At 39.2% G+C, this 23,491-nt stretch overlaps 1 protein-coding gene across 1 annotated transcript in view; it reads right to left on the bottom strand.

The window, feature by feature from the left end:
- Positions 1-23,491, bottom strand: part of LOC122813051 (visinin-like protein 1) — a 683,305-nt gene that overhangs the window by 65,440 nt on the left and 594,374 nt on the right. Inside the window, exon 2 of the mRNA XM_044085170.1 lies at positions 11,657-11,833. Within this exon, the coding sequence (XP_043941105.1) occupies positions 11,657-11,818 (162 nt within the window). The 5' untranslated portion in view covers positions 11,819-11,833. The remainder of the gene's footprint in view (positions 1-11,656; positions 11,834-23,491) is intronic.

Below are 23,491 nucleotides of genomic sequence, written 5' to 3'. Positions count from 1 at the left end.
GTATTTATTTGCTTCACTGAAAATTGTCATCTCTCTCTCTCTGCAGTAAGTGGGGCTTATTCTCACTTCATTGATATTCGGTGTAGAACTCTTAGCCTAGAGGGTTTCTCTGTGCTTATAAGTCTTGGTCACTTATCTCTGAATTTATTTATGCTGTATAGCTGAATATTTGAGCTGTTTGGTTAGCGGTTATATACCTACATCAGCTTTATTACAAGCTGAGATAAGTACAAACTTGCAGTGTTATAAGATAGTACTGCATTTTATTTTTTTCTGTTTATTTGTTTGTTTCATTGAATATTGTATTAAGCATCGTACTGCATTTTATTTTTCTGTGTATTTATTTGCTTCACTGAAAATTGTGATCTCTCACTATCTGCAGTAAATGGGGATTATTATTACTTCATTGATATTCAGTGTTGAACTCTTAGCTTAGAGGGTTTCTCTGTGCTTATAAGTTTTGGTCACTTATCTCTGAATTTATTTCAGCTGAATAGCTTAATATTTGAGCTGTTTGGTTAGCTGTTATATACCTACATCAACTTTATTACAAGCTAACACAAGTACAAATTTGCAGTGTTGTAAGATAGTGCTATATTTTATTTTTTCTGTTTATTTGTTTCATTTAATATTGTGTTAAAGATAGTACTGCATTTTTTTCTGTGTATTTATTTGCTTAACTGACTATTGTGATCTCTCTCTCTCTCTGCAGTTAGTTTCCTGCCATCCCTCCCTGTTCTTGTTGTGGTATTAATCTTGGTGGCTTTGGAATTGCCTGTAAATTTGTGTTTGAACACTCCTCCTGGGTGCATCTCATTTGCTCCTTCAACTGAGTACAGTGAGATCATATTTTGATTTCAGATACTCCTACCAGTCCCATCTGTTCCATTCTATCCCAGTCTAGTGTCATTAGCTCATTCTACCTAATACAGAGAGAACATATGGGTGGGCCAACCCACTTAGGCCCTTGACCTTGGATTGTCTTTTGTTTCTCCTTTCTCCCTTTCTACTTTACTTTGTGTTCTGACTGAGTGTGCTTCTCAGCTGATAAGTTTATTTTTGGCACTTTTTAACTGTTTAGGGTTGAATTAAACAATAACTGTATTCAGTTTAGAATACAGCTTAAATAAATTGCTGTAATATTGCTACACACTCAAGTGTGCTAGCTTGCACTGCATTTGAATGGTTTTTAGTTCTGTTTTAGCTGCTTTTCTGTAACAAAAAAAAATCTAAGCTTGTTTCCTGCCTTTCCTGTAACTAGTCTAGTCCAGTTACATATTTGCTATATCCAGGACTGTTTGTAAGCTTCTGAGCCCCCCCCCCAAGCCTTTCTGTGTTGGAGGGAATCCTTCTAGCTTATCAGTGGGAGTGGTAAGCACTAAGTAACCTATCTACCACAAGAGTGGTTTCTGGCCCAGAAATTGTAGTTTACTCGCCATTTGGGCAGTTTTTCCATCTCTTTCATTTTTCTGGTCTAACAGCCCAAGTTTGTGCTTGTTTCCTGCCTTTACTGTAGCTAGTCTAGTCCAAATACAATTTTGTTGTGTCCAAGACTGTTTGTAAGTTTCTGAGCCACCCCAAGCCTTTCTGTGTTGAGGGAAGCCTTCTAGCTTATTAGAGGGAGTGGTAAGCACTAGGTAGCCTATCTACCACAAGAGGAGTGGTTTCTGGTGCAGAAATTGTAGTTTATAGGCCGTTTGAGCACTTTTTCCATCTCCTTCAACTTTCTGGTCTAAAACCCCAAGTTTGTGCTTGTTTCCCACCTTTCCTGTAGCTAGTCTAGTCCAGATACAGTTTTGTTGTGTCTAGGACTGCTTGTAAGCTTCTGAGCCCCCCAAACCTTTCTGTGTTGAGGGAAGTCTTCTAGCTTATCAGAGGAAGTGGTAAGCACTAGGTAGCCTATCTACCACAAGAGGAACAGTTTCTGACCCAGAAATTGTAGTTTATTGGCCATTTGGGCAGTTTTTTTTCCCATCTCCTTGAAACTTTCTGGTATAAAAGCCCACATTTGCATCTTTCCCACCTTTCCTGTAACTAGTCTAGTCCAGATACAGATTTGCTGTATCCAGGACTGTATGTAAGCTTCTGAGTCTCCCAAGCCTTTCTGTGTTGAGGGAAGCCTTCTAGCTTATCAGTGGGAGTGGTAAGCACTAGGTAGCCTATCTTCCACAAGAGGAGCAGTTTCTGACCCAGAAATTGTAGTTTATTGGCTGTTTGAGCACTTTTTTTCCATCTCCTTAATCTTTCTGGCTTAAAAGCCTGCATTTGTGCTTGTTTCCCACCTTTCCTATAACTAGTCTAGTCCAGATACAAATTTGTTGTAAACAAGACTGTTTGTAAGCTTCTGAGCCCACCAAGCCTCTCTGTGTCAGAGGGAAGCCTTCTAGCTTGTCAGTGGGAGTGGTAAGCACTAGGTAACCTATCTACCACAAGAGGAACAGTTTCTGGCCCAGAAATTTTAGTTTATTGGCCGTTTGGGCAGTTTTTTCCATCTCCTTCAACTTTCTAGTCTAAACACCTGCGTTTGTGCTTTTCTCACCTTTCCTGTAACTAGTCTAGTCCAGATACAGATTTTCTTTATCCAGGACTGTATGTAAGCATCTGAGCCCCCCAAGCCTTTCTGTGTTGGAGAGAAGCCTTCTAGCTTATCAGTGGGAGTGGTTAATAATATATATATATAATAGGTTAACAGGTTAGTACTAAGCTAACTGCCCTTGCGAGCCATTTTAAGCCTAGCCAATTATCCCTTGTGAGACTCAAACCTTGCACCTTGTGCCTGCAAGGCAAACACCTTAACCATTAGGCCACCCTCCCATCCCTATCCACCACAAGAGGAGTGTTTTCTGGCCCAGAATTTGTAGTTTATTGGCCATTTGGGAATTTTTCCATCACTTTCAACTTTCTGGTTTTAAAGCTCACATTGCACTTGTTTCCCGCCTTTCCTGTAACTAGTCTAGTCCAGATACATATTTGCTCTATCCAGGACTGTTTGTAAGCTTCTGAGAGATGCCAATGTCTGCTCTTCAGTTTCCCTTAGATCTGCTCGTTCTCTCCCCTCCTGCACTTTTAGTAGCTTATTAGTCTAACACTTTACCAGACTTCTTGCAGCAATTATTGTAGCACACAAAAGTGCTACCAGCACAAAAACGTTCTACAAGGAAACAGCTCCAGTACTTATTATTAGTGCCCACCCCTCCAGGCATGTCTAAAGGTCAGTTCCCTGTGCTTTCTCCTGTTAACCTGTTAAACGTGGGCATCCTGAGGCAATGTAGCAACTGCCTCATGTACACTGACAACCATCTCCTCTTACCTCCCAACACTCAGACTTGTGAGAGATGCACTTATATATCCAAATTGGAAGCCATGCACTCTCCAGCCAAGTCCGGAATTGCTGGTCAAGAGGAGAAGATCAACACTTGCACCACACCACATGGAACACATAGCCCTCCAGAACACACACCGGCACTGCCTTCACATAAAAGCACAAACCACACACCCACCTTTGCAGAGGCTCTCAATAAAAATCTACCCAAACAGCAGAGACCTCCAAGGCAGAAATGCACCAGACCACCACAACACAACACTAATCATGAGACACATAACTCTTCTAAACAGTGTGCCACTCAACCAAAGCCCCTAAGGCAAAACACACACCCAGCACACTAGTCATAGGTGACTCGATAGTGAGGCACACTGACGTCCCACTCACTAGGTTAAATAAGGAGAAAGTAACAGTCAGCTGCCTGTGAGGTCCCAGGATCCGCCATATAATGCATGCACTCAGGTTCCTCAACAACAGGTACAGATATGACTCTGTCATTGTACATGTGGGTGTGAATGACCTGAGACGTACCTCCCTGGACTACATAAAAAGAGACATGGAGGAGCTCTCGGATTATGTAGCCCAGGCGGGTTCGACCCTAGCCCTGAGCAGCATCATGCCATCACCCAGAAGGATACCACAGTACACGTAGAAAATGATTTATTTCAACAATTGGCTAAATTTCTGGTGTCATTCTAAGGGATCTAGTATCTGTCTACCTGGGATGACATGATTGACAGACCTCAATGCTTTGCCAGAGATGGCCTGCATCTGTCACCCCTGGGCTTCCAGATACTGGTCAAGGCTCTTGCCACCTTATAGTGCCTTTTTTAGGCGATGTTCCAAAGACCAAATTACCACCATAACTGCTACAATTAAATGCAATCTGAGGGTCATGCTGCTCAGTGCTAAAAGTCTAAATCTCAAAATGCACTCGCTCGAAGAGCTCCTTAAAATGGAGAACTTTGACATTTGTGCTGTACCAGAGACCTGGTTTAAGGCAGCAGAAAGAACACCTGCAATACCAGGCTATAACTCATTCTACACTTTTCGGCCCCAGAACTTGGACCGAAGCTTCAAAGGTGGTAATGTTTCCATATTCATAAAGGATGCGCACACCTCCAGACTTTTAGCCCAACATAATGCATCAGAGATACTTCAGGTGCAGCTAACATTGAGTAAGACAGCAATTCAGGTCATAGCCGGTTATAGGTCCCCAACCATATCCCAAGACACTCACTCCACCTTCCTAAGCACCCTGAAGAATATTAAGGTCCAACCTAACACACTCATAATGGGCGACTTCAACTACCCCTCCATTAACTGTAAAAACTATTCATGTACCAATACACTTGCCCAAAGTTTCCTGGAATTAATTAATTCCAATGCCCTGGACCAGCTCTTTCTTACCCCCACTAGAGGTAGCAACATCCTTGACCTGGTCATTACTAACATGGGGTGACTGTTGCTCTACACCAATAGTCAACTCCTCCCAGGTTAGATCCGACCACAAACTAATCACCTTGGAAATCCACATCCCTCCCACCCCCCCATCCCCCCACTAAGGTAACTACCATGAAAAACTTCTACAAAGCTAACTTTGGGTTCCTAAGAACAGATGTGGCTAACTTCACAGCACCCATGCAAATGGCGAATAGTTGCATGACTGCTGAATCATACACCAATGCACTGTATGAACATGTACACAAATGCATGGATCTCGCCATACCCAATAGAGCCAAGATACTCTCCTCCAAAAAAGGAAGCCAATCTGGTGGTCCACTGCCATAAACAAACTCTACAACAGAATGAGGAAACAGATGCAGAATAAGGTGAAGTCCCAAAGACTGGAAAAACTCCCTTATCAGCCTCAAAAAAAGTTGAGATCCCTCATCAAATCCTCTAAAGCTAGCTATGAAACAGAATTGCAGCAGATAGTAAAGACAACCACAAGGGCTTCTATAGTTATGTAAAGAACCTACACAGCAATATCCAGATTTGCTCTGAGCTACTGCACAATGGTAACTCCTATACCGAGCCAACAGATATTGCCAATATACTGGCAGACCGATTCAGTGCCAACACCCCCCCCCAAAGGACTAATTACAATACCAGTAGATTGCCAGGCATCCAGTATTACTGCAGCACAGGTTAAAACAGCACTGTCCAAAGCCAAAATACAGCTTCTATGGGATCTGACAATATCCCTGGATGTGTTCTACATGAACTACAGAGTGAACTGGCACCTCACCTGTGTGCCCTGTTCATTTACAGCCTCACCTCAGACTTTGTCCCTAATGAATGGTGCACTGTTATAGTCATCCCTCTCCACAAAGGAGGAGTGACTACAGGCCCTGGGAACTATTGCCCCATTAGCCTGACAAGTCTGATATGCAAAGCTATGGAACGCATCATCATGCACCTAATAAACAAGGATATAGGGAATCTCCAAACTCTGAATCCCACACAATTTGGTTTTGTGAAGGGTAGATCATGACTGCTCAACTTGGTTGACTTCTTTGGGTCAGGCACCAGAGCTATGGATGAAGACAAGGTGGTTTATACAGCCTACCTTGATCTGGCCAGATACCATTCCCCACTCAGGAATCATAGAAAAACTCGCTAAGCTAGGCATCAACCCCTATGTCACTAGGTGGGTTGCAAACCGGCTCACAGATAGAACCCACAGTGTGAAAGTAGCTGATTCCAAGTCAGACTGCTGACCAGTCATGAGTGGAGTCCCACATGGATCAGTCCTGGGTCCTCTCCTGTTTTGTATCGACTTCTCAGAGGTCCAGTCCAACACGAAGGGACGCTGGCTGACAATGTTTGCAGATGATTACAAGTTGGGAGCCACTATTAACTCCCCAAGTGATGTTGACATCCTACAGAAAGGCCTCACTGAGACCAACGACTGGGGTCAGAACCATAGCCTTAAGCTCAATGCCAAAAAATGTGTTATCTCCTTTTGGAAAAACCCACTTCCCATGAACTATCACATTTATGGTAGTCCACTGAGCACAGAATGTGTTATAAGAGATCTGGGAACACAGTTTGACAGCAACCTCTCTTTTGACCATCACACTGCCACTGTGGCCAGAAAATCCTTCTATGTGGCACATCTCAATACTAAGGGTTTTGCATCCAGGAAGAAAGAGGTCATTTTCTCCCTCTAATCTTCCCTCATTAGGCCAATCATTGAGTACAATGCCCCTTTTGGCATGTACCTCACTAGACACCTGTAACAACTGGAGAGGCCAGAAAAGTACCTCACAAAGAGGATCCTAGGCCTTAAACACTTGTCCTATATGGACAGACTCAAACAACTCCAACTATTCTTTGTCTCATATCGCTTACTTATAGGCGATCATTGCTTGACTTATAAAGCCATATCTGACCCAGCTCTGTTAGAAATGTTACATCTTAAGAAATCCCAATCCCTCCTCACCACACGCTCCAGGGACCTCAACCTCATTACCACAATGAACAGAACATGCTGGAGGGACAAGTTCATAACCCAGAGACTGCCCATGCTATGGAATAGACTTCCCATACATGTCAAACAGAGCACCTCACTGGCCCTCTTCAAGAGAAATCTTGATGAGTGGATGGAAAATAGAAAATTCACCCCGAGGATCACTCCAGTGGCTCTGCTCGACAGAGGCACGGGAAACTAAGGTCAGGTGGCACATTGCCAGGGTAATCCTATGGGATAGTACACAAAAGTCTCTAGAGCCATTAACCTAGTACACACCTATGAACCTATATGATTGAGTTTCCAAAAACTCGAACTTCAAAAAAAACAATAAAAATTTACCTCTTTTCTACATATTTTCAAAGGGGGGTAAGCTCCTCTGTACCCCTCAAACCCCCTATATATTATATATACTAACTCCTAGATTGTACTGCAGTGGAGAAAAGGGTAAATTCTCTGATCTGCACTGTACTGCAATCTCCATTGAAAAGCTTTGCATTTTCGGAAGCTTGATCATATTGTCTCGACAATATAAATTTGAGTTTCTGAAAACTCAAGCTTCTGATAGGGACCCATTATGACACATATTATACATTTGAGGCAGAAGGGAACTAAACAATCTCACTCTTTACCTTAGGATGGTGCGGCCAATCTGCCAATGTTCAAAGTCTGCACCTTATACAACATGTAATCATAACAATATCTGGGGGAGAGGAACAGGTATCCAGCCACAGTCCTTCACAAAATGGAATAACCTGAAGAGAATATTAACATCAGGTAAATCTTATTATTCCAACAATGCAAGGCACAAGTACACTGAAAGCATGAGATACATTGTAATTGGTAACAGACTAAACACACCCCATCTGACTGCCTGTGTACGTTCTGCATTGGTTAACTCTTGCAAAGGCACCTTAACAATAGACATTGAATTAGACAGGATGTGTCTGTAGTTTATGCTTCATTGTTATCAAAGAATACACATATCATACACATTGCACATATAACTAGTCACAGTTTACACTGTGCATGGGAGATTATGCTTGACTGTGCATGGGAGATTATACTTGCCATATAAAAATAATGTCTGACTTTTCTGCTATAGTGGGATACATTTTGTGATGTTCAAAATATGTATAAAATGATTGCTGTTTTCCCTATATTCCCCTGTGGTGTGATGTTTCCCATAGGATTTAAGTTTAAAGTAGGATGCTGATATAAATATCTTTTAAGTTATGTCTTAAGTGAATACATAATGTGAATGGACTAGAGATAAAGGATTACAAATATAACGTGTCAATTTTGAAAATAAAAATAATAAATACCACTCTCTACATGACAGAGTAGTTAAGAAAAATAACTTGTATATGGATGGAGGCATGTAGTTTTATTTTCACATTTGCTATAAGCATAATATGTGTGCTGGAGAAAGTAATAGAAGTGGTATCAATAAGTTAGACTTTATCTAAATGATCAGTAAATCATCCAAAACCCAGCAAAGGTTCATTTCTGAATATAGTTTCAGCACAGTGCTAGGCTAACAGGTAGATTACATCACCTCTTTACTCAACAGAGAACGTTATGTGATGTATATATACTTGGATTACTCAAAATCTTCAGATATCATTAACCTCTGTTAAAATGTCTTAAAGATACCTGATTGAATAAATGGCAATAATCTAGTTGCAAAGTTATCTATGTGCATATTTGGAATCCACTGCATGGGCACATTGCTGCTGAAACACATATTGTGTTACAAATCTCAGAACTCAGGCATTTACTCTAGGACCACAAGTGTTCACATTTCTCACTAATAATATGATATAGTATGCTGCTGAGTCTATATTAATACAATATGCCAACGATTCTACCTTACTCTGCAGCCCAAATAACATAAACTCACTCAGAATTAATTCCCTTGGTCAGTAGTTTAAAAGCAATAAATTAATTTTAAAAGAAAAAGATGTGCCTTTTAACAAGCATATCACACATGGAAATAATACTGGTTTTCAGCTATCTTTGTTGTGTGCTTCCAGATAAATAGAGGAGTTACTGATCTGGAAATACTTTGGTTTAATCACCACCCATAATTTAAACTTCTAAGAACATGTAGGCAATACATTCAAACAAATAAATCATAGGTATACTTCTGATGTGTCCAGATTTTCACAGAATGTTCAGATTTTTGCCTCATATTTATATGTTCCTCATATAATTTGTGGTTATCTGGCAAATCATTGAGGATTGAGGTCACTAAATAATGACAGACATTTGAGTTTCAGACTTTATATCCTTCAGAAAATGCATGCTAACATAACACCTTTTATTCTGGCAACTTTCTAAGTTTATAAGAACAGTATTTAAAATGTGCCCCTATTTTTGGGCCTTTGTCCCCCATTATTTTCGGCTTTGTCCAGATTTCTTGTGCTAAGAGGTTGAGAGGTATGATCAATGGCTGGTTGGACTTAATAGAAAAAAGTGGCATCTGATACCTGATTAATGAAAGGTTGTAGCATAGTCACTGTACATAGGTAAATTACCTTATAGTGGGATAGCAATATGTAATCTCCCTTAGTATAGGACACAGGAACATAGGAATATACTGGGCAAGAGATCACAGGACCGTAAGATTCCTAGCCACATACACCTTTAAGTAAACAAACTTAAAAGTTCTTGACACCCTTTTCAATCAGTTAATAATGCTCATCTCACAAAGTTAGCAGAGCCGTACATGATAACCCTGGATAAAATATGCCTGCTCAACCAGTTATCAAGACTAGCCTTTTAGGTAGCAAAGGAGTACTTGTACTGGCAACTATTTATTTATTTATTTATTTTTATTTATTTACATTTGTTTACTGGGAAATTCCAACTCGACTCAGGTCCTTTTCAGTGGATGCCCGGGGAGAAAAGCTCCAGAGAACATTAAATGAGCAGCAGAGTACATGAAGAACAATTGAATATACATACAACAGCAAATAATACATACTGCAGCAAACATCAGCTATACATACACTATGAAACATAGTAATGAACAGATATACCAATATCTAGCTAAAGGCTAAAGGTAGGATGTATATACAGATAGTACTAAGCTCAAACAGATACTGTTCTAAACTCATATACCTAAATCTTATATACACATATTGCACTAAACTCAAGCAGATATAACTAATTCCATAGCCAAGGAATAAGTCAAGTTATAATTTTTTACAAAAGTGTCACACACATCTCATTTATTATAGTGCTTTATCTCACAAAGAAGTTTAAAAAGGATATGAAATTTAAATGAGCAAATCTCAAAAAGGAAAAACAGCTAACTATACACTAAATAAAATGTATTTCAACACATAGAAAACACACATTTTGAATATATAAATATCAAGAAAAACAATCAAGTTAAGCTATCTTATTTGAGAATATGTTGGCTGCTTCTTTTAATCAGCACCTGCACTTTGTATGTTAGTTTTGCACCTTTTCAAGACTCACCATGTACACAAGGATAATCTAATCATAAAGTACTATTTTCAAACTATAGCAAAAACACTTAAGAAAGAGTAAAACTGTTTTTCATTCCAGTTCATCTGTGACTCTTCTTCTGAGCACACTGTCAAAGAACAGCTGGCATGGTTGATGCACATCTGTTTAGCTTCTGTAAAATGGTTGGATGAATGACCCTATTTAACCAGTAAATGTTGGGCAGTCCAGTTCATTTGTAACTCCTCTTATGAGCACATTGTCAAACTACTGACAGGATTATTGCACAATTGTAATGCTGCAAAGTAGTGGATAACCCTAACTAACCAGTTAATGCTAAGCATTCTATTACATCTATGACTCCACACATGTCCATCTTCTCAAAAAAAGACTGACATGATTGCTGCATCACTGTGATGTTGTAAAGTCATGGAATGGGTGACTCTATCTAACCAGTTAAAGTAAGCAAATCACTGGTCAAGCAATTTCGTCTATAAGCGGTGCTGGGTAGATCCTTTCCATGAGCTGGCATGATACCAACCTTCCAGACAGCTTAGATCATTTCCAATACAGCAAACTGATGTGCCAAAGGCAAGCTGAAAAGTTGGCAGTAAGTCTTTTTTTCACGTATGTCCTGCATTATGGAACAGCACTAGCAATTGTCTCACATACCTTGACACTGCTCCATTGAATGACTTAATGCTTCCCTGGTCCATAATTCTAGCTGTTATCACCTTAATATAAAGCTGTTATTGCATGTATGCCACTAGAAAGTGCAGCTTAATGAGTCACAGGCAAATAACTGGAAATAAATATCAGAGTCACACAGTAAGCTGCACAAATGTTGCATACAACTAATACTTTCAATAGGTTTTTGCCTTTTAGGTTTATTTCTGATGATACAAATTTAGTAACCTCAATAATCTTTATATTACCAATAGAATTGTATTAGCTAATATTTACTATCATCTGGCAACTTCATAGGTAATTAGTTTTATCATTTTTTTCTTTTCTTTATTATATTTTTTCATAATATTTTATGTAATACTTTGTTTAGTTGCAGGTAATATCTGTTTGTTAACTTATACAAACTATAAACTATTTTTCTGCCTTTTCAGCTTACTTGTAACATGACAGTGTTTCTCACTGGGTCCCTTCCAAAAATTGGCCTTGACCAGCAGGGTAAATATGGTCAACAAAAATAAATTAATGACTGATCAAATAAAGAAATACATACATACATACATACATGCATACATGCATACATAAATAAGGCTGACTGCTAGTTTTGAAGTGTCAGTGCCCATTCAATTAAAGTACACAATGACTCCCTAATCCTTAAACAGTTCTTCATGCCTAAAATGAGGAGATCCTTAGCCTACCTTTACATACAGCTGCTGGAACTCATCCAAGTTAAGGATTCCAGAGGGACAATCCTTAAGGAAGCCCTTGTACCATTGCTTTAGCTCTGCTTCACTGAACTCGGTGGTCCTCACAAGGTCATCCAGTATTTCTGGGGCCAGCTTGCTGTTCTGCTTACCCATCGCATTCAACAGATTCTAGAAACAAATTGAACACTTATGAAAGAGGTTAACAAACACTTCAGTGATCTTTATTACAAAATATATATCTAAAGCTAGAGAATGTATATTAGAGTTAATGAAAAGAAAGTGCATCTCAGCGGAGTATCAAAAGTGTTTTTTGTTCAGCTGTTCAGCATACCATGGTCAGTTAAGTTATGTAATCAGATGGAAATAATGAATTTAAGAGTTTCCCACAAAGTTTCAGCTACCACTGATTTGATATAACACTTGTGTGTCAGAAACGTAGCATTCTTCCAAGATTTTTACCATCATGTTCTAATACATGTTGGAGCCATTCTCGTCATACTATATTCAAAAGAGCACAATTTAATTAGGCATTTTGCTACAACAATGTACATCTAACTGTCTAATAAAACATGCTTTGTGTAGTTGACGGATGAGTGTCTTCCATAACAAGGTGAGTAGTTAACATATTCAACAAACACCGCAAAGTGTCTTGATGCACTTAAAATGAAATTATTTCAGCAGTTATACACATACATATTTACATTTTTTTATGTTAGAACTATATGGAGAATTAGACTAATAACAGCTTTCATGTCTAAACATCCCATGGCAGTTATTCTGTTGAGACCAATCTTCTAAGTAATGCATCTCCTTATTTGTTTCCCATCGTGCAGTTTTAATGGTCTTACTCAAGACTTGCCATACCAATTCTCAATCATGGTTATCTAGGTGTGCTCTCCCTTCCTCCTCTAACCTCAAAACTGTTCCAAAATTCCAAGTTTTTCTTTTGGTATTTGCTTATCCTTTCCTTGTTCACTTTGTTACAGTTTAAATCTCATCCACCCTCACAATCACATATTCTGTCTTGGCTTGATCTTTCCTTTTACAGTCTCTGGTATTTGTCGTTTTTGCTACAATCATTAATAAGGTAAGCAAAGCCTTATGAGGCTCTGATACTCTTAAATTTCCACCCCCGCCCAGAAACATTCATTCCTTATCCAACTAAATTTAAGGTCCGCAAATCAGAGTCAAAACCTCTGTTGTACTTTCTAAAGTTTCTTAATTCATGACAGGGCCAAAAAACATGTTCCTAAGTCTCACTTTCCATGTCATTACATCTCCAGCACATTCCATTCGTTTTGGGAAACATTATTTTGCAGTTTTTTGTGGCTGTGCAAGTGAATTTGGAGACACTTCCATGCAAAAATCCTACATGTCATTAGTTTAGAGGCATATCATAGCGCTTGACATGTTCCTTTTCATTGCTTGATTGTTGTTCTGATTCTAAGCTTTGTATTCCAACTATTCTTTAGCCAATCCACTCCTTCTTTATGAAAATCTGTCAGAGCTTTGTATGTTCTACTCAGTGCCCTCCAAGTGGTGAAGATCTCTTCCATTGACTCAGTTATAAACTCTGTGAGTCTGGGTCTGTTCTCATCTTCTTGCAGTTCGTTATACCCCAGTTGTCTTCCATCCTTAATATGTTGTTGTTGTTGTCTTTCTGCTTTTCCCAGTTAGGGGCTGCCACAGCGGAACACCGGTCCGCTAATGATTGGCAGTAGATTTTCACGAACGCCAAGATGCCAGCTCGACATTCAACCTTCAATGAAGGTATGCCCATTTACGCATGTCTTTCGAACGCTCACCCGACCGCGGGGAGGACATGCTTAATATGTTGTACTTACATTTATTCCTTATTTGTAAACTAAATCATTTTGCTTCATCCTTTGTAATATTTCTCTCAGTTTCATAATTTGTTCCCAGGATCTAGATTATTTCTGTAAATATCTCCAAGTCCTGCCTAGATGCCTGATATGCTTGGAGTTTATCTTTTCCTTGAAGTGTTTTGCCTATTGTAACTAGTTTTCAGAACCAACCCTGCATTTTGTATAGTTTTATAGTGTCCAGCATTATGTTAAAGGCATAAAAGTCAGAGAAATTGTTGCTATTTATTTTATGTATTTATTTATTTATTTGACATTTGTTAACTGGGTTAGTCTGACTGAACAAGATGCCCTTTTTCAGCAGGGACCTGAAGAGAAAAGCTCCAAATATAAAATTTATCAATACAGTGATTAACACAAAAATTAAAGTAAAAGAACAATTGATCTTTATACAAAGGAAGTAAAAAAATAGATAAAACAAGGAAGAGAACATATAAGTAAATCATAGGAATATTTTACACTAAATATAAAAGTCAAGGATTTAAAACAATTTGTGGCATAAGAGACAGTAATTGCAATGTAAAAACATTAAGAGGAGAAAGAAGCTGTGGAGGAGATTGAATGGAGGGAAGTTAGTAGTGAAGGAAGATTGAATCAGAAATTTGAGTTAAATAGATAGTTGAGGTAGAAAAAGAAGAGGGGACCTTAGGTATTCAGAGAGGGGTAAGGGGGAAGAAGTTCAAGTAGGGTCATTGCAGGAGTAGATCCAAGAGGCATGCAGGTATTCCTTTAATGCTATTTTATAGCTGTGGGTATTATCAAGTGTGCTTATATGTAGAGGAAGTTTGTTCCAGGCAGAGGTGAAAGAGTGGCTATAGAATATCTTACTAATGAATTTGTTAGGTTTGGAGATACACAATAGGAGTGGGTCAGAGCTACGTAGGTTGCGCTTAGGGATATAGGAGGAGATAAGATTAGTCAGAGATAGACAAACATGAGGATGGTGAAGGATAGAGTGGGTTAGATGGAGCTGAGGCAAGATGATTTGGTATTGGAGTTCAAACCAATGGAGTTTCTTTAGGGAAAGACAGTGGTGTGTTCGATAAGGGAGATTACTCATGAATCAAGCTATTTTATTATATGTGTGTTCAAGTTTGGTAGTCAGATTCTTTTGTAGTTTGGTGAATAATGGGGCAGCATAGAGAAGGGTGGGAAGAAGTTATGCTCGAACTAAGGACAGTTAAGATTCTGGAGTAATGAATTTTTTATTCCTGTATAGGAGTTCAAGTTTTTGGTGAGTTTTTTAATGCAGTTATTAATGTAAATGTCAAATTTAAGTTCATCTACATAAACTCCGAGGAGTTTAGTATGTGATTCAACTTTGATGGGAGTGTTATTTAGAGAGGAGATGGAGAAAGAGGTTTTGAGCTGTTGGAGAGATTTAGGCAGAAAGAGTAGAAGTTTAGCTTTGTTAGGGTTAAGTAGTAATTGATTAGCAGAGAGCCATTTTTCAACTGAATGTAGAGATTCTTGAGTAAGGGTGAGTAAGTGAGGTAGATTGTTAAATGTGGAGATGATAGTTGAGAAATCTTCATATTGAATTAGAGTGGAGAAAGGACAGGAAAGGTAGAAGTTGTTAGTAAAGATGTTGAATAAAAGGAGCCCAAGGATGGAGCCTTGTGGCACACCAGTTTGCACAGAGAGGAAGGGGGAGGCAAAAAAGAGCCATTTAACAGATTGTAGCTGATCAGCTAGATAACTAGAGAACAAGCTGAGAGAAGAGTTACAAAGGTTAATGGAGGCTAGTTTGGAGAGAAGGAGCTTATGGGATACAGTATCAAATGCTTTAGAAAGGTCGAGGAACAGGCAGGAGACTAATTTGTTATAATCAAGAGATGAGGAAATTGCTTGAGTAAAATATATAAGGGCAGTAGTGGCGCTATGATGAGGTCTGAATCCATGTTGTGTGGCAGTGAGGAGGTTGTCTTGAGTGAGATAAGAAATGAGCTGTCTGTGTATACTCTTTTCAAGTATTTTAGAAAGGGGGGAAAGTATAGCAATGGGCCTAACATTTGAAGGGTCAGTGGAGTTTCCTCCTTTCTATAGGGGAAAGATGTAGAATGTTTTCCAGACAGTAGGGACAAGGCTTTCTTTTATTGAGTGATTGATGAATACTGAAACTGGGTAGGCAAAGGAGGAAGCTGCGAACTTAAGATAGCAAGGTGGAAGGTTGTCAGCAGAGGGGGAGCAAGGTTTCAGTTTATTGAGAAACAATCAGATAGTAGAGGTTGGGATGGGTTTAACGGAGGAAGGATTATTATTATCTTGTATCCAAAATCCCATTGTGCTGCGATCTTCCTAGATTACCTCACTGCCTTGCTGCTATTTCTTTCCATTTCATTCCCGGTCCATGTGAGGCAGAGCACCTCGCTGGCTCTGTTCAAGAGAAATCTTGACCGGTGGATGGGAGATCGTAGGTTTACCCCGGGAATCATCTCTGTGTCACTACTGGACATAGGCACAACAAACTAATGGGCACAGTATTTCTAACATAAGGGGCGGCGTAAGCCACATAACTTTGGGCTAGGCTTATAAATGCCCTAGGGCAGTTAGCCTAGTATAAACCTATGAACCTATGAACCTATGAACCATCTGATTTAGAAATAATAGTCTTAGCTGAGTGACCTGATAATATATTAACAGTTCTGGAATAACTTATTCCCCTATTTCCTAGGTCTCTTGTTCTCCCAGAAGAAAGTTTTTAGCATTTTGTTTATTTGGACTCATATATTTGATTACTTTTTTTATAAAAACATGCCTGTCCTGCAAGCAAAATCAAAAGACCACAAATATTTTCACTGGATATACTTTGCTATCAATATCCATAAACATTGTTTCCATTGCCTTATTTTGGCCAACATCTTTAGCTTCATCTCTTCCCAAATCCCCAGTGCAGCTTGACTTATGCAGATCTCTAGGTATCTCATTCTTGCATGCCCAAATAAAAAAAGCTATTCCTGGACATAATCATAGATAGATGCAGAGTTCAGTGTTACTGCTCAAGTTAATGTTGCTACCCGATACATCCCTGCATTGTCTTAGTATTGCAAAGATTTTGGGTAAGTCATTCTGGAGGTCTGTTGTGTGTAAGGTAACATCATATACAAAGATGCCTATACCGGCCAAGACAGCTGTATGCTATAATTGCTGATTTCCTTATTTTAACTGCAAGAAGTGTTACAGTTTACCTATGACCATTGCAGAACTGTTTTTGGCCCACAGTTTACTGAAAACTGAATTTCAAAAATGAAGAACTGAAAAATATTAAAAAACACAAAAAAATATTTTTTTTCATGTGGGGAAGTCTGCCCCCACCCACGAAAGTATAAATACCAACCCCACAGCCACCAGCCACATTACATTAGAGAAAAGCACACAAAAAAAAAAAAAAACAGCAAATTGCACAACCGGCTCTCACAATACAACACATTGTGATGAATCTCACAATGACTGAAAATATGTGCACAAAAACCCTTCATCCAAAAAACCCTGCAATGATGCAAAGAATAGCTGAAGTTCTATATACAAAGTAAATAGTGATGGAGAAGGGGATAGACCTCTTCCTACTACTTTTACATACAGTATCTTCCAACCCCCTCCCTGCTATATCTGCACAATTAATTTTATTCAGCTCTCTGAGAAAACAAATCTCAGAACCTGTGAAGAAATTAGACACTGTCATATGTGCTAACATATCTAGCTGAAGTTCTGAGCCTGATTTCAGATTAACTTGTGTATCATATGCTAGCATGACTAGCTATGATATTGTAAATAAGTTCTTACATGTTAATTTATAATCTGTCTGTACATAATGTTTTAAAGACTTGAACAGTGTTACTTTGCATTTCTACCTGTGCATATTTGTGAAGAAAATTCTAACTGCAGACTGTCTCAGAATCAGCTGATCTGCTTATAATGTCATCAGAATGTTGACAGTTGCTATGTTTTACTGTCAGAGGCTGAAAGACAGGAAGGAACTTTGAGTAAACAACTGTTGTTTGATTTTCAAAATATGTAATGAAAATTAGAACTGGAACAGTTGTGACAATTAAGCTAGTCTATAAAAGAGCCTGCTGAAGACAGAAGTAAGTTAACAGCCGGTTATAGTTACCAGTTGCAGTTGTCAGTAGTTCACAGTTGTACTATGCAGTGGAAGCCCAAAAGGACTCATCAAGAACTGTAAGCCTGCCTTTGCTCTGTTGTAATAATTTAGTTTAAATCATGGACAGTGTTCTTTATTCAGATAGAAAAAATATAACTAATCAGGTAGAGTTTTTTTAAAGTTGGATTTCTATCCTTCAGTATTGATTTCTTTTTCCTGGTGACTGAGTTCTGTTTGTTTATTGGAGATTACTGTTTTATAATTTTAATCATTTTGCTCATTATTAAATATTTTTATTAACTTACATTGTGACTGGTTAATCAGTGTTGCTTTAGTAATTTGAGAGTGCTTATACCTGCTTTGATAACTTCCCATACCACTCCAAAAGCCTGGCTGCTTGAGGTCATTTGTTACTATTTGTTATAATATCTAATTTCATAATTGGACACCCTTTTGAAACTGCATGAAGGCTCTCTGATTAGAGGCAGTGTGTTACAGTATTATTTTTGTGAAGGGGCACAGCTGGAAATCTGTGTCAGGCTTTCCCAGAAGTGTTTGGATGTGTGAGATTTAAATTAAGTGTGAGTGTATCAGAGGTTGTAAACTGGGACACATTGCTTTGAAGTATGTAATAAGGAGTTACATTAAAGGTGGACAGAAGTGTCTAGTCCAGTCCCAGGTTATAGAGTATGTTTGTGTTGTGCTCTTGGGGGAAATTGTGAAATATTACTCCAGTTTAAGTGACAGTATCACATTGGAGTTAGTAATGAGGATTGAAGCTCCTTAGTTACTGACTCAGGATAGTAAAGGTCATCACATTATTCTTGGCAGACTGGTGGGATATTGTCCAAACGTCAAAGAACCATTCATAAAATTCCCGCACTCAACCTTTCAGCATCTAACCATATCATCATCAACAATGGTTCTTTGTGCTGTTCTATCAGTTTTTGAATCATTAACGTTCTAAATATATTAGCAAATGCCTGCTGGGATTCCAGAAATCCACACTTTTCCAGCTGTATGATTTTGTGCAGTATTTTAGCAAATCAGAAATACATTATAGGCATTGTTAAGTACTGAAATCAGTATATATGAAGCAGGGTAAGATGGCATTTATTTTATTTTGGTATAGCCATTTACGCTGCTTTTCCCTGTGATATTGGGACTGTTCTACCTTCTACCTTCTAATACCTCATTAAATAACCTGTGCCAGATCATAATTAATGTTTCCTCCAGTTTTCATATCTGTATGGGTACATCATCCAGACCATTTTTTCCCATCAGCTCCCATGCTTTCTCCAACATAGATCCTTATTTATAATTTCCATTCATCCCATTTCTAATGAACACTAAATTATCTATCTGACTTGTCTTCTGTCCTTTTTCTATCAAATCAGCTGTCAGCTTGTAACTTTACCCCATAATTGGCCCATTGTGAAACTAGTCATCTCTACTTTACTACCCCCCATAATGGCCCCACGGTCCTCATCAGGTCTCCACTCACTGAGCTAAACTGAGGTGGGCTACCAGCCACAACTCTGAGCTGAGATAGCAGACAACATAAGTTGCCTGTTTTTTATGTTGCTTATTTATACTATTTACTGTACTTTTTTATCAACTGCTGCCTACTTTTATACTGTATTTATTCACTGTGTACTAAACTACACTGTTGTATTGCAATTGCCTGGTACTTTGTGCCTGTAAAATTGAATTTTATTGCTTTTTTCACTGTTTAGAATTTTTTTTTTTATTTCCACTGTTTGTTAAGTATTTGCGGTATTTTTTCACTGTTTTAAAGTTACCTATTCTGCCTGTTCCAGTTTTTCTGCCAAGCAGTATTTAATTAACTTATCTGTAACAGCCTCCTGGCTGATAATCTTCTTCTTCTTTCTGCTGCTCCCGTTAGGGGTTGCCACAGCGGATCAATTGTTTCCATTTCTTTCTGTCCTCTGCATCTTGCTGTGTCACACCAACCACCTGCATGTCCTCCCTCACCACATCCATAAACCTTATCTTAGGCCTTCCTCTTTTCCTGTTACCTGGCAACTTCATCCGTAGCATATTTTTCCCAATATACTCTCCATCCCTTCTCAGCACATGTCCAAACCAACGTAATCTTGCATGTCTGGCTTTGTCTCCAAACCTTCCAACCTGAGCTGACACTCTAATATACTTATTCCTAATCCTGTCCATCCTTGTCACACCCACTGCAAATCTTAACATCTTCAACTCTGCCACATCAAGCTCTGACTCCTGCCTTTTTGTCAATGCCACTGTCTAAAACCCATATAACATAGCTGGTCTCATTACCCTCTTGTAGACCTTCTCTTTCACTCTTACTGGTACTCGTCTGTCACAAATCCCTCCTGACACTCTTCTCCACCCACTCCATCCTGCCTGTACTCTCTTCTTCACCTCTCTTCCACACTCCCCTTTACTCTGAACTGTTGACCCCAAGTATTTAAACTCATCCACCTTTGCCACCTCTACTCCCTGCATCCTCACCATTCCTCTATCCTCCCTCTCATTCACACACATATATTCTGTCTTAGTCCTGCTGACCTCCATTCCTCTTCTCTCTAGAGCATATCTCCACCTCTCCAGGGTCTTCTCCACCTGTTCCCTACTCTCACTACAGATCACAATCTCATCTGCAAACATCATAGTCCACGGGGACTCCTGTCTGATCTCATCTGTAAACCTGTCCATCACCATTGCAAATAAGAAAGGGCTCAGAGCTGATCCTTGATGTAGTCCCACCTCCACCTTAAACGCATCCATCACTCCCACCGCAGACCTCACCGCTATCACACTACCCTACTCTCATACATATCCTGCACCACTCTTACATACTTCTCTGACACTCCCGACTTCCTCATACAGTACCACAACTCCTCTTTAGGCACCCTGTCATATGCTTTCTCTAAGTCCACAAAGACATAATGCAACTCCTTCTGACCTTCTCTGTACTTCTCCATCAACACTCTCAGAGCAAACATCACATCTGTAGTGCTCTTTCCTGGCATGAAACCATACTGCTGATCACTAATCATCATCTCCCTTCTTAACCTAGCTTCCACTACTCTTTCCCATAACTTCATGCTGTGACTAATACAATTTAATCCATCTGTAGTTACTGCAGCTCTGCACATCACCATTATTCTTAAAAATCAGTACCAAAACACTTTTTCTCCATTCCTCCTCCAGGCTGATATTCTGCTGTTTTAAATGTTTTTTATTTTCAGTGTTTCACTTCTATTTTTCTGCTATGTTAAACATGCCCTAGTGTTTCTCACTGAAGCTAGGGTAGCTAGTAGCTGTAGCATAGTCCAGATCAAGGCTTGCTGCTTCTGGAGCTGTTTGTAGTGGTTTATTCGCTCTGAGCATGTTTTCCAGGCCATTTTGGATTGGAAGGAGCCTCTATGCACCCCTGTGAGAGAATTATGCTGTTTGGGACCTGACTGATAAAGGGAGGCCAGTCTAAGGGTGGACTAAGCATCCCCATTGGTCCTTTTGAATCTTGTTATAGTTTGTTTTTCAAGTTTTAGCTTCTGGTATTTAGGCCCTGAATTTAAGCAGGTTTCTACTTGTTTGTACTGAGCTAAACTGCGGTAGGCTACCAGCCACAACTCTAAGCTGAGATACCAGATGACTAGAGGCTTCTAAGCTTCCAAAAAAAACATAAGTTGCCTGCGTTTTTTTTTTTATTTTTATACTATTTACTGCACTTTTTTATTGACTGCTACCTACTTTTATACTGTATATATTTACAGTGTACTAAACTACACTGTTGTACTGAAATTTCCTGCTACTCTGTAACTGTAAAATCGAATTTTATTGCTTTTTTCACTTTTTAAAAAGCTTTTTTGTTGTTTTCACTGTTTAAGTATTTACTAATATTATTTCACTGTTTTAAAGCTATCTGTTCTGCCTGAAAACCAAGTAGTATTTAATTATCTGATCTATTAACTGTTTAAATCATTCTTTATAGCCTTCTGGCTGATTTTCTGCTATTTTAAACGTTTTTCCCCAGTATCTCACTGCTATTTTTCTGCTGTGTTAAACATTACCTAGTGTTTCCCACTGAAACTAGAGTAACTAGTAGCTGTAGCAAAGTCCATATCCAAGCTCGCTGCTTCTGAAACTGTAGTTGTTTGTTCTGAACACATTTTCCAGGCCATCATGGATTGGAGGGGGCCTATCTGCACCTTTGTGAGAGAAGTGTGCTTTTTGGGACCTGACTGATAAAGAGAGGCTGGTCTAGGGTTTGGAATAAGCATCCCCCACTGGTCCTTTTGAATTTTGTTAGAGATTTTTTAGCTTCTGGTACTTAGGCCCTGCATTTGAGTGGGTTTCTGCTTGTTTGAACATCACTCAGCACTGCATACTACAGAGCAATCGTGCACCAAAGCCAGACAGGTACATTTAACAGATTATCACTTAAAACTCAGGCAAAACTATCCATTCACTGAGCTCCTCCATGATCATTTCTGAAAAGCCACCCCCTAGTGACAACAGTCTTCAACTTAGTAGTATGGACAGTTAGAGTACCCTTGTTGACTTGGGTCTCTTCAGGCAGTGTAGCAATTGCCTGATGTATACAGGCAACTATCTACTAATAACACAATCTAGTACATAGTGCAAGAGATGTATTTACACCAAGATTCTAGAAACCATGCTTTTTCTCCCTCAAAACAGTAACACGGAAAAGGTTGTCAACTCACTCACCACTACATATTCACATACCACTACTTAAACACATAGCATGCATCAAACACGTAAATTCACATATGAAGAGATTCTCTCCAAAAACTTACACAAACATCAGAGACCTCCAAAACACATGATTACTACATCTAAGACAGTCTCCACAGTGCCTATGACATAGCAACAAGTGCCTCACACACCAAACCTGTAAGACATAACATTCAAAAAACAAGTTTTCTTGTCATGAAAGACTCATTAGTGAGACACATGGATGTTCCACTCACTAGGTTGGACATGGAGAATGTCACAGTCAGCTGCCTTTCTGGTGTCAGGATTTGGTAAATCACACATGCACTCAGGTCTCTCAGCAACAAGTACCATTATGACTCTGTTATAGTTCATGTTGGTGTGAATGACCTTAGATGTACCTCACTGGACTATATGAAGAGAGACATGGTTGAGCTCCCTGAGTATGTGTCCCAAGGTGGTATGTCCCTAGCCTTGTGCAGCATACTACCCTCACCCAGAAAGATGCCACAGTATAAATAAAAAATGATTGATTTCAATAATTGGCTTAATGTTTTGTGTCATTCAAAGGGGATTCAGTTCCTGTCTGCCTGAGAAGCCATGGTCGGTGAACCTTGCTGCTTTGCCAGAGATGGTTTCCACCCGGCACTCTTAGGCATTTGGTTGCTGGCAAAGGCTCTTTCCTCCTCCATAGTGCCTTTTTTAGGCAAAGTCTCGAAAACAACATTACCAACATGAAATTAACCACTCTGAAAAAAAAATAAGGGTCATGCTGCTAAATTATATGGAGCTTAAACCAAAAACTGCACTCTCTGGAAACATTTCTATCACTAGAAGATGTAGATGTCTGTGCAGTCACAGAAACCTGGTTTAAGGCCTCAGAGAGTACCTCGACCCTACACTGTGTCAATGCCTTCCACACCTTTAGATCGCAAAATGAACGTGTGTAAACCAAAGGAGGTAATGTTTCAATTTATATTAGAAACAAATTCACCTCCTGTCTGACTGGAGAACTCCAGGGAGTTACTCCAGGTCTTGGTAATGGTGGATAAGACCCCCATTCAAGTCCTAGTCTGTTATAGATCCCCCTCCGTGGGTCACAACACC

The sequence above is a fragment of the Protopterus annectens genome, chromosome 1.part1, assembly GCF_019279795.1.
Source record: "Protopterus annectens isolate FY-2018-M chromosome 1.part1, PAN1.0, whole genome shotgun sequence".
NCBI lineage: Eukaryota > Metazoa > Chordata > Ceratodontiformes > Protopteridae > Protopterus > Protopterus annectens.
This window is presented reverse-complemented; position numbering and strand designations above follow the sequence as displayed.